General features: G+C 35.2%; 1 protein-coding gene across 3 annotated transcripts in view; it reads left to right on the top strand.

Moving 5' to 3' along the window:
• Positions 1-13,181, top strand: part of kcnip4a (potassium voltage-gated channel interacting protein 4a) — a 124,269-nt gene that overhangs the window by 56,318 nt on the left and 54,770 nt on the right. Inside the window, exon 1 of one of the 3 annotated variants that reach the window (XM_058394575.1) lies at positions 11,260-11,651. The exons of the other annotated variants lie outside the window; for them this stretch is intronic. Within the exon in view, the coding sequence (XP_058250558.1) occupies positions 11,594-11,651 (58 nt within the window). The 5' untranslated portion in view covers positions 11,260-11,593. Of the gene's footprint in view, positions 1-11,259; positions 11,652-13,181 lie in introns of those variants that run through there. 3 annotated transcript variants of the gene reach the window in all.

The following is a 13,181-nucleotide window of genomic DNA, read 5'->3' on the forward strand; positions in this document are numbered from 1 at the left end:
AGTTTTTTTTTTCCTATTCTTGATGTTTGATGTGAGCATAACCTGAAGCTGTTGACCTGTATCTGTATGATTTCATGCACCGGACTGCAGCCACATGATTGGCTGAATAAATAACTGCATGAATGTGTTATTAATAAAGTGGACCATGAGTGGATGACAGTAGCATGTTAATGTATGTAGCGCTGCGGTGAAGCACGTTTTGAGGTTGAACCCTATACGTAATCGTACCAGGTTAAATTGTTTTTTTTCATGTGTAATGAAGGAGTGAATTTGAAGTGAAAAATGAAACTACTCTGATGATCAGGAGCATCAAATCAGGGTCTTGTACTGTGGCTATAAAAACACCATCAAGGAGAAAAACTGCATTAGGAGCAACAGTAATAGCTGTAAATGCATTAGTCATTCAGGCACGAGGCCCAGTCTGAAAAGTAGCTTGCTGGCTGCAGGTACTGAACAGCAGGGAATACATTAACACAGTGTCAATTTCAGAGAGAGTGAGAACTTTAGAAACAGCGTAAGACTGATCCTCACTACAGGAATCTAAATAGAGAAATTCTTTTTGCTGCTAATGGACATTATTGCCTCTTTGTTATAAGGATGTGCTGAATTGGAATTGGCAGCATGTAATGTGTTAGTTAGGTACTTTTTATTTTAAAAAAGATCTTTCTAGGTACTTTCTAGGTACTTTCCAGTTTAAGAAATAATAACATTCCTAACATTTTTACATGAATAAAATGTGCAGTCACATTCGAGCCAGGATTAAAATGAATTCCACAATTTGCAAAACAATACAATTTATATTTCTCATTACATATTTCTTATTCAAATTGTAGCCACTAATAATTAAGAAGCAGTCTTTGGATTGCTAATCCCTGAAAATTACTAATATCCATTAAAGAGACTAGGAATAATTCCTTTTTTCTGAACCTGTATAATCATTTCTAAAATAAATATTGAACAATAGGTTTTTCTAGAAGAATCACTAAACAACATGCTGGAACTGAAGGTTCGAGAATCTTCACTGCGATTCTGTGAGGCTGGTTTAATGTTACACATTATGTGCATTTAAGAACATGAAAACTGAATCAAGGTGCAATGTGGAAATTACAATGTTTAGAACTACAATACACAGAAATACACTGTGTGTTGTGTATTTATTGTTATGGTTTGCCTTTCAATTCACTTCTAAACTGATTTAAGTATAAGTATAGTTTATATGCATGTTCTTCTTTTCCTGTGTTTGGATGGTTTTGCTGTTTTATATTATGAGTAGAAGTAATCATTACATTAGAAATGTATATGCAGAGGAAAGCAGAGTTGTGAGTTTTGTACGTTGGCAATCAAGTAGATTTTAGATGTATCCGGAAAGCTGTGTATCAACAGGCCACATGGGGAAAATACCATTTAGATATTGCAATTCGATAGATGCTTTATGCTTAATATTGTTGTTAAGCAACTGAAAACCACATTCTAAGCAAACATTACTAAGCAAATTACCAATAATACAAGCAATAAATACCAATAATAGCAGTACCTAATTTATTCACTGAGGTGTTTGCAGCCACACTTTAATTCAGGGTTTCTTTTTGTGACTAGATTTCATTATAGCAAGTTTCCACATTGATAGAGTTTCAGATGAGCGTGTTGTACTCCTGTTCCTAAACCACAAAATGGCAATGGTTTGGTTTTGCTCACAGAGCAGATGCAGAATGACTCAGAGGTGCCGACTCTCAGCCCCAACCTCACTGTAACTGTACAGGCATGGAGCAAGACTGTACACGCTAGATATTTTCTATAGAAACGATTCTATTTGTGAGGCTGGATGGAATAACAATGATTATTTGCTGTAAAATACTTACTACTGGAAAAGAGTTCATTATAGTCTGTCCACATAGTTCACAGTCACTGCATGAATATTAACTTCCAAAAATCATTTCATTCAATCTTAAATTTCTTTTATGCTCCAGTTGATGACTGTTCAGTCTGATAACTCTGTCCATTTCCTCATCTCTCATGTTCCCACCATTTCATTACCAAGGCTGCACATTTTATGGATTCTCACATTGCCAGAGAGCACCAAGAAATATTAGAAATCATATAGCCCAAGGTTAGTCGAGGTCATAGTTTAAAGTGTCAATAAAACTACAGTGCTGCATTTTTTTTTTTCCTGCAGTTTTATCCTTAAGCTGTCTAAAAGTCTGACAGGATTTTCCTTCTGGCTCATGACTTACAAATGAGCAGTGCAGATAAATGGGTCGTATTTATGTGTGCAGGCAAGAGCATCATGTGCGCTTATACACGTGAGATGAATGGTCATGTAGAGAAACATTCAGAGAGATCCTAAGCTCTATAACTTATTTGTCAGATACTGAAGATGCAGAAGGTGCAGAATTGATTTGCTTTCTTGACATTAATTCCCATAGCAACATGAAACGTATACATAGAAAGTTACTGTATACACAGTTCATCTTGTGCTGCGTCTTATTTTTCACCTCAGCTGTCTTTGTATTGTTTGCACATATTGATTGTTTTTCGGCATAATCAAATTTCAGTCTGGTGTAGAAGGTGCCAGTTCTGTTGTCATTAGTCCACATAGGAACACAAAATCTAGTAAGGAATACTGTCATACTGTAAACACAATTCATCTTGTGTCTTGTCTTCTTTGTATTGGTTACACTTATTGATTGTTTTTCACAATCAAGCTGGTGTAAAAAGCACCACATTTGTTGGCTAAACATATCATAATGCATAAATAATCCAGAGCATTAGTTCAATTATTTTTTAAATCATTATCATGAATCATATTTGTCTTTGAATGAGTAACAAATCTGTCTGCATTAAGCCGGCATGCTGCTAAACTGTTATTTTCCCTGCCAGGAAAGCTAAACAATCCTCAGGAATCAATACTTAACCAAATTAACTAGCAGGAGCTAAATGTGTATGCATACTTACAAAGGGCAAGCTTTAATTATTGTAGAGCTGTGTACTGTAAAACAATTGCTAAAATAGTTATCCATTTTCAATGTAATACTTTAAAGCTACACTAAATAGCCTTTTTATTGTTTGGATTCTCTAGTGGGCCCAGGTGAGCCAGGAGCTATAAAAATGCTGTAAAATGATGTTTATTAAATACTGTATATGTGAGGATAAAAAAAGGCTAGACAACATTGTTTCTATCATAAACTGATAATTCACTGATCATTTTAAAATGCTCTAATAATATTTAAGGATGTAACATATACCTAATTAAATATATTTATTCATCACTCTCTAGGAATTACATGGCTGTGTAACACAGCTACTGTCTCCGTGTGGAAACTGGGACATGGGGAGGAGAGCTTTGCACACTAAGTGCTCAGTTACAAGGTTGAAAGACATACAGATGTATTGGTTACAGTTTGTAAGTCATCTCTAGGGGAAAGGGTTTCCCTCGGGCACATGAGCTGAGCTATAAATAGGTAAGCAGACCAGCCTGTCAGACCTCACCATAGGCTGACTGTGAAATTTATGCTAATGTACCTGATATACCTGATTAACCATCTGATTGATGGCTGTGATGCTCTCACCATGTACTTGTGTTTTATGGCCATGTTTGTTGACTGACCAAAAAAAAAAAAAAAAAGATGTGTAAAGCCTCGATCAATATGCTAGTACCAAACCAGCACCCCAACACATAAAACACTATTTAACACACCTCTTTTAAAGCATTAATTACTCATAATGAGAAATAGCAATTCATTGTCTAGGAACTACTTACAATAAATATTTTTTCATTTATGTATCATTTCCCATTTCTGTATTCCCAAGAATACAGATTAATCTGAGAAAAAGACAGAAATGCAATTTGCCCATCTGCTTAGTTCCAGTGAAGGGAAATCTTAATGCTACAGCATACAAAGACATTCGACACAGCTTTGTGCTTTCAACATTGTAGCAGCAATATTGGGGAAGGTGTAAGGGTCAGGTGTCCAGAGATGTACTTTTGGCCATATAGACTGGATTTATGTATTTACAGCACCAGCATAAATCTTTAAGATTAATCCACAAGTTAGCTGAACAAATTTTCTGATGTAGTAGAAAGTAGTTACAAATAAGTGTCTCCAGAAGATGTTTGAAAAAGCACTTATAACTAATATAAAGTAATATTTTTGTAATAGTGCAATAGCTTATTAAACTGGTATTTCAATACTGATCAAACTGGTAAAAATGTTTACAATAAATTAGGCAAATTGAAGACAGGAAATACAGTGAATTAAGAAATATAGTAAAATAAGATTTTTTAAGAAATTTACTAAAATGCATGCTTAGCATCTGAAATATATAAATAAACAACAATAAATATGTAGTTATAAAAAAAATAACTACATTATGTAAAGAGCTTAATGCATGGTGTTAGCCGGTGACAGAGTTTGTATTCAAGAAACTGTCTAAATTTGACATTTTGGTTTCCACAGGCACAGCTATGTCAGAAGAAGTAATAGAAGGAAGGCTGTATGTGTGAAGGTTTTTGTGAAGCACAGTGACAGCGCTGGTGAGAATCACTGGAATTATGAATGCTGTGAAAAATAAACAGATTCTTCACGGAAAACATCCAAAACTTTCTTTCAGGATAGTTTTTACTGTTAGGATATAATACAGAATTACTTTAATTGTACATTCTAGGGAAAGTAACAAAATTATTATTTTTTTATAAATATTGCATTAATAATTCCTGTTCTAAACATGCCTTTGCTTTTTCTTCATGTAAATTTATTTACAGTTCTTTTTTTAAAAAAAATGTGGGCACTGAAACCAGGCCAAATCACATATTTTCAAAGTGAACAGAAGTAAAGTATTTCTGTATGAAACCTGCTTAAACGATCATTTCTCTACAAATATTAATGCACATTTGCTGTGTATTTAAGTAATTTGATAAAAAGAAAAAATAAAATAGTGATTTTGGCATTGTGATCAAATGTTTGGGCACCCTACTAGTCAGTAGGTCAGTAACACCTTTGGCAGATATCATAACACTAAAATATGTAGGAGAGTGGGTACTCCAAGACAAGCTTTGGGACCTGGACAGGAATTATTTGACTGTGAGGGTCATTTCAAAAGCTACAGTTTATAGTTGTTTATAGTGACTTCAGCTATGGTTTGGATTATTGTTCTGTTGTAGAAGCCAAACTCTTTTTTTTTCAGTGTTTTGACTGGAATCCATACTTACATCTATCAGTACAGGCTCTGCTGTGCCACTGGCTGCCACACAACCTCTAACCATAATAGATAAACCTAATAGTTAATGTTCACAAGGTGACAAATGCTGCTTTTTATTCTCAAACGTACTGTACCATTGTTGACTATATCCAAAAGATTCCATTTTTACATGGGTCCACAGCACTTGTTTCCAAACTGCCTTTGGCTTTTCTTGATATTGTTTCGATAACAAAGGTTTTACAAAGGTTTCTTTCTGTTGACTCTTCCATGCGGAAGGTGCAAATTAGAATGCACCAGCAATCATCTGCCAGCAAAACCTTCTTAAAGGTCCTTGATGTCATATTTGCTTTGTCTTTCTGCCCAGTCTATAGACAGTTCTATCAAAAAAAGTTTTCTTGGTCTTCCAGATCTTGCCTTGACATTTCCTCACAGTTCCACTTAACTGCCCTTTCTTAATAATATACATAATTTAGACAGTGGAATTTGTGACCTGGAAGCACTTTGAAATTTCTTAAGCCTTTCTGTGCTTTGGATGTATCAATTAGATTCATTCTGAAGGTATCATTTGGGGGTGGGGAGGTAGTATGAAAATTTAAATAATTCAAGACCATAAGAACTTAAAAAAGCAAATCATTTCCACATCTAATACGTTTCCACAAATAAAGGAAACTTCAGTTTGGACAGAATTATGTGTATCTGTTTCTGTTGTAAGTCATGTTGTGTGTATGTGCTTAATAATGACAAAAAGATGTACACCATGGTGAACTCCATGTGTGTGTGTATAAGCTGAAAATTTTGAGGTCTGGCAACACTGGTTATAATTTTGGCCTCAGCTCTGCTCCCTAAGGGATGTAAAAACAGCAATATGTCCAAGAAATTCAGCAAATACTTTTGCAAGGCACAAGCCATTGTGATTACACTTGCCACTCCTGTGCATGAACACACACAAGACTGACTGAATTTGAAAGGTTCGGAGGTTTTATATATACCTTTTGATCTGCTTCAGTTTGTAAAGCTGTTAGAATTTTCGCATTCACTCAGAGACGAAGCCTGCTGCTGCTGTTACCTCTGCTGATATCAGGGAAGACTGTGCCAAAAAAAAAAAACACACAGAGACAGTGACTGAATAGCAAATCTCTTTAAGGTTTTCTGAGACCAACAGGGAGTATTTATACAGAATAAAGGTGTAGTATGCTGTGTTATCTATTAATAAACAAAAGACTTCAGCAGAAACAGAGGAGGTAGTTGATGTGTTCACTGGTGGTTTAGTGAGTTTATTATGAAAAGGATTATCGAAATTACAGAAGAAGAAACTGTCACAGGGTGTCTGTTTGGCACATGTTTATCGAAAAAGAGCAGAAAGAATTTCTAGGTCAAAACAAAGGATATCACTGTCATAAGATGAATTCATAAACATAATATCACATAGTCAGCCCAGGGCTGAGCATGCCATGATATATCCAGAATATATCAAATGCTTAGTTTCCTGGCTTAACTTTGACATGGCAGTGTAGACTACCAGTTTTTTGCTAATCGCTCAACAAGGTTTATGATATCTGTACCTCAAAATAAAATATTAATTATGATTATTTTGCTGAAGAGCGGCTATAAGAAGAATGTAAATCTTGTAATATCTAGAAACAGGATTGGTTAAATGTGTAACACAGCAATGGGTGATTATTTTATAAATGCTTTGAGACAGTTTGAAGGGACCCAGTAAATTTTGACAGACAGCACCAAAGATGCAACCCAGTGTTTATGTACCTGGTTAGGCAAAACACACACAATTCGTGGAGTAGTGGCAGCTGATGTTATAGGTGCCTTTTCCTATTTATTTGTTGACTTTACCTCAGCCTAGAGGTATATACTTTATTTTCAATGTTCTGGTTATTGCTTTTCTTGTGTAGCTTTTGGCACAAAAACAAAGCAGCATATCACTGTGGAGTATAGAGCTTCACCAGTATAAAATAACCTGCCTAAAAATAGATAGAAAATGGAACCTATCTGGTGTCCTTTGATTTAAATGTAAAAAGAAAGATCGTTTCTCTTTAAAACCTAATGCTTCAGATGCGCCGTGTTCAAGAAAACTGGAAATAATCCAAGTGCGTGCAAGTTCTTTGCTGATTCAGTTAAAAATCCAATCCAATTTGAGATCAGGCAGAGATCTTAGTCTCTGACACCCTTTATATCATTAAACTGAAATAATCTACATTTTGCCGCTTGCCACTGGATATTGAATTTCACTACTTTACTTTGATTTGAGCAAGGGCCAAGGGCTTTATAATAAAATAGATTTCCAAGAGCCAGATTGTTGGCAAAACCACCTGTCACAACGATTCCCAGGTCTGTGTGTGATGAAATGTTTTGCTTGAGAATGCAGTATTATGTGAAGTCTGGTAAAAAGGTGATGCACTGGTTTGTGCCAGAATTTTTCAAGCACTGAAAAAAACTGTCTTATACTGCCCCTGTGTGGTAACTTAAAACACTGTCAGATTGGCTTCTTGTACTTTTCTAGCAAGAGTGTGTTCCTGTGTCATGTTTTCCAATGTTACCTATAAAAGCTAACAATTTCTGACCTTGTGATGATCTTTTATTCACATATTTTATCTCCTGAAATTGTCCAAAACTCTCACCTTTATGTCTTGCTTTGCTCAAGATGTACATATTTACTAAAAGTGTACCAGTTCTAGTTTGTATAGCAGAAATCTCAGATCAATTTACTGTAATGAACATAGACAATGTTTACAAATTCTACTTATATTACAGAGAGGATCTCATTCACTTACTCACTTTTGATATCTGCTTTATCCTGGTCAGTGTTACTGTGGATCAGGAGCCTATCCCAGGAGCACTGGGTATGAGGCAGGAATAGACCTTGGATGGGATGCCAGTCCATCACAGTAGAGAGATTATGTTCTTGATATTAAGGTTAGAAGATGAAGCTTGGGGTGAATTTAGCATATTTACTTTGACTTACTATTATTTGTACTCTTCATGTGATTGAGAGTAGATGAAAATGCTAAAACTTGTGGTATATGTAAAAAGTTATCTAACAATGTTACTGGCTGGTTTGTACCATACTTTTCATATTTTATTCACATACTGTGCACAGTTCTGCTGTTAGGAATTCCAGGGATTCATTTGCATCAGTATTGTGTCACATTTCATAAGCTAGAATGAAGTAAAGAATCTGTTCTGTTCTCTTTTCCCCAACATTACATTTGTGCAGTATTTGCTTAATCATTCTATGTGAATCAATTTAAACATAATTGAATATCAGATGCTGAACTTTCTCTGATGCTGCAGTATATCTGAGTATTTTACACAGTGACCTTTAGCAGTTTTAGTTTACTTTATTAGTTATTATATTTTTTTAGTTTATTATTTGAATTTCAGATCAAAAGAAGATATTTATGCAGGTGGCATTATATAGCCTCCTTCTCTGGCATCCATCAGGATGTCCTGCTGCTTTCTTCTGTTTACTTGGGAACAGATCCAGTTAGTGATTGTAATGAACACATTAGATTTATCTGACTAAAAACACTTGAAATTTCAGAATTAATAAAAAAAAATGTGTCATTTGTTTATCTGGTATTAGCACCCTCATTACTCTCTGCTTTGCCAAAACACTTTTTCTTTTAATTGAAGGGAATAGCTGTTTGTGTATGGGATTAGATGATTAGAATATTTATAATACCAAAGAGCAGACTGCAAACTCTGCGTCTGCTGTAAAATAGAATTTACTTCAGTAGAGAGCATTCTTATACACTATATGGGCAAAATTATGGAAACAACTGACCATCACACTGTTATATGTGTCTTCTCAAAACTCTTGCCACTAATTTTATTGTGGGACTTGGCATACTGTATCATTATAATTTTCTCTCACTGGAACTTAGGGGCCCCAATTATATATATATATATATATAATTGTATTTCAGGATTTATAGACATCAACCAGCCAGTTAAATTGCCTGCTTAAGGTTATGTTAGACACACATTGGAGCAATAGTAATATAGTGTAAGTTTTATGGCTCAGAATGTAATTAATTTTGATTGTAAACCTTTCTAAGAATGTCTTTTACACACGCTAGACTGGACAAGACAATGCCTACAAAGAAATGCAGCAAAATAAAATATGCTACATATCCTTAACACAGTTTATCCTACATATTCTACATACTTTACTTAACATATTTTAGTAAAAAGTTTAACCCAGGGGTGTCCAATCGTATACACAAAGGGCCGGTGTGGGTGCAGGTTTTCATTCCAACCAAGCAGAAGCCACACCTGAGTCTATTGAGTCTATAGCCAAGATCAACTGATTATACAGGTGGAATCAAGTGTGGCTCCTGCTTGATTGGTATGAAAACCTGCACCCACACCGGGCCTTTATGGATAAGATTGGACATCCCTGGTTTAACCCATAGCCACTCACTTTATGAAGCTGTCCATTTTGTCACTTTTTTCTTTTTGTTAAATATGGGTCATAAACCCTGACTGTGATTCATGTAGGGTCTTATTAATAATCCGTGTAATACAACCTATCTTTATAAAATGCGATGCTCATGAAATTGCTTATGAATCTAAGTCACAGCTGAAAGACAGCAGAGAGTGAATTCCTGCTAGTGAAAGTCACTTCAGTTTTTTGACTTAATGAACATGTGGTAATCCATAAATTTACATAACGAAAGGGGCATGACTGTAATATACAATCACAAGGTCAAGAGTGGAAGGTCAAAAACAAGGATGTGTTTTACCTTTTTACTAACCTTTGACAGTTTAGCTTGGTGACTTGAGTGAAGAGTAGTGCTGGTCATATCACCATTTTTTCATACCGAATTTATATATATATATATATATATATATATATATATATATATATATATATATATATATATAAATGTGTGTAGCTGTGTGGTTGAGCAGTGTGTTAAAGGCTTAAACTTGAAACACTGCAAGATCAAAACCATCAAACACATAACATCTATAACAGATCAAACCCATCAAACACACTATAACATCAAAAACACTACTAGATCTAGCCTTGTCATATTCCTACAATCATTACTCCAACAAAGTAATGACTGATTACAGCTGCAGCATGAATCTGGTTAAAGGAGGACCATTTTCCATTCTGTGTTAGTGGGGTCCCTGGGAATAATTGCCCAGTGACTAAGCCTTCTCAAGAGCCTATTTACATTCCAGAAAAACTGGCACTCTGCTTAATTTGCCCAGAGTCACTGGTTCTGTTGTCTGCTGTGTGGGTGAAAGAGTGTTGTATAATTATTTTGCATGTGTGTGTGTTTGAGAGAGAGGGGGGGGGGGTTGTGAAGTTCTGAGGAGCTTACCTTCACTTGAATGAAGCTTATCTTAACCTCAGGGAGGTCTAGATTTTAGTTTTATTATTTTCTGTTTATAGTCAAAGTCATTCATCATTGTATTACCTTCAACCAGTAGTGTTCATAGAGATCCCAACAGGGTGCCCTGAAGTATTTAACTTGCCTTTTCTGTTAACACAATCTATGCAAACACACTTTTGAGAAAGTCATCTCATCCTGCATCTCATTCTATATTCTTTCTAAGCTCCCGGAAATTATGCATAGTTCCTTGTGATTGCAAGATTGTAATTACAACGAACGATGGCATTTATAATCCTGAACCTTTATAATCTTGATTAAAAAGCACAGTGCTGTTTTAGTCATTTAGTGATGATATCCAAGTGATTTTCTCACTTTTTCGCCATCTCTGATGCATAATACAGTCTTCTCACATTCCTGTCAAGGATAAATGGCTGAGCAGATTTGCAGATGAAGGTTGCTGACATAAAGATGTTAAATAGTGCTGATTTAAATGGCACAACTCTCAGCTGGAGGAATTGCATATGAATCTGAAATCAGCTGGACTAGTTGCTTACTGTTGCTGAAATGGCCTTACTGGAATGATATGTATGATTAGTCATAGACAATTTAAAAGCAGCCCATATGCTTGTTGCTATCAACTCTCTCCCTCCCTCTTCTCTTGCCCTCCCTCCCCTCTTTCCCATTCCTCCTGTGAAGCGTCTGTTAAAGAGTGGAGATGCACAGTAGGAGGTAGCAGAAAGCGCATACAGCTCATTTATCTAGTTACACAACTGAGACAAAGTTAACAATGCTTTTTTAGAAAACTGATCATCATCTTGCCAAAGTTTAGAGAGGACCAGATCCGTCTAGAGTCCGTGTCAGAGCGTCGTACTGAGTGAGGAGGCGGGAGTGAAGAATCGGTCAGATCAGTCTCTTGAAAAGTGTGAGAAGTGCAGGATCTCTGAGGTGAAACACACTGTTGCAGGACGCCTGAAACACTCAGCAAAACAGATACAGAGGAAAAAAGACACATTAACAGACAGAGAAGGTGCAGCATGGGTGCACTAATGGTCATTTTCTCCATCAACCAGAAGCAAAGAAGAAAAAGGAAAGGTAGGTTATTTAGAGCTGTTACTTAACATGATGGAGTGTGGCATGGATGAAATCGTTTTAATGCATACTTTTAATATTGTAATATACGAATAGTTTTCTATTCGTTGCTTATTAATAATGCTGATTTAGAATTATTATATGTAAAAATTTTGTGTACACATTCGTTCATTCATCTTCAGTAACAGCTTTAGACTGGTCATGATCACAGGTTTTATCTAAATATTAGCAGTATATTGACAGGAACTCACCTTCAAAAACTCACCTTTGTATATGGCTTGTATATGGTTTTTCAGCATGTTTTTGTTAAATGTGTATGAAGTGAAATATAGTTTTGAACATATAGCTGGTGCTGCTAAATTTCTGGCCACTTATTGTTATTGCTTTAAGATCAGTATGTGGCTCTAAAACACCACCTCAGACCTTAGCCTGTATATATATATATATATATATATAAGACAGACTGACTTATATATATACTACCAATCCTGCAATGAATGTGAGTCACAAAGATGGAGAAGAATGGCAGCTAGAATACAGCCAAGTTTTATTTATTATTTATTTATAACAAGAACTTCCTGTTATTGTTGTGGTTATTATTTTCTATTAGTTTTATTAAGCCAAGATTAGACTAATGAAATGTCCAGATCAGCTGAACACCAATTCCTATTTTTATTACAGAGATAATATTGTCCTGTTCACTGTGTTGATCGTCAGTAAGAGCTGTGTCTATATGGAAGGTTATATTTAGTGTCTCATTTCTAACCTATATTTTATGGATGTTTTGTGGAACAGGTTGAGAGTAAAATGAATGGGAGAGCTCTCGCAGGCAATAGATCACAGAGCAGACAGTTCTTTGCACTGTAAGCAGAAATGAGGGGAACCCAGTTTCCACTGCAGCCACTGTAGTGTTCATGCAGTTTGCCAGTGGAACTATGTTTACTTTAACTGTGTCTGACTTTTTGTCACCAAAACATTGTTAATGTCAAGAAGAGAGAAATTGTGTTAAAAGTTTGGGGTTTTGTTTTGTTTTTGTACGTGTGGTACAGTACCTGGGATCTCTACATTGTGGATGTTGATACTCTAGACTACTTATATTTCAGTATTCATTACTAAATATATATTTATCCCATACTAATGAAAATGCAACATGTATATGTTTATTTTAAAATACCTTCATGTCCTTCAAGTAAGACAGGCCAATCAAACGCATATTTTAATCAAAATAAATAATAAATAAAATGTAAAATACGTACATATGTATATAAGCTGATATTTTCTTATTTCTCCTGGTATTCAATTCACTAATGGAAGGCAAGGAAAGAAATTTCCCTGGGTATAATATGAAATGTAAAAAGCTGAGCTTTTATTTGTTTTTCAGAAACATGACCCATTTTAAAATATTGTATATTACACTCACTGTTGTGGGTCAGAGTAACTAAGCTATAAATAACTAAGCTACATTTTAGTAAGGTTTACATGGAACCATTATTGTTCTAATGAAATATTTAAGCAATTTCAACTAAGCTTTTT

The sequence above is a fragment of the Hemibagrus wyckioides genome, linkage group LG07 (genome assembly GCF_019097595.1).
Source record: "Hemibagrus wyckioides isolate EC202008001 linkage group LG07, SWU_Hwy_1.0, whole genome shotgun sequence".
NCBI lineage: Eukaryota > Metazoa > Chordata > Actinopteri > Siluriformes > Bagridae > Hemibagrus > Hemibagrus wyckioides.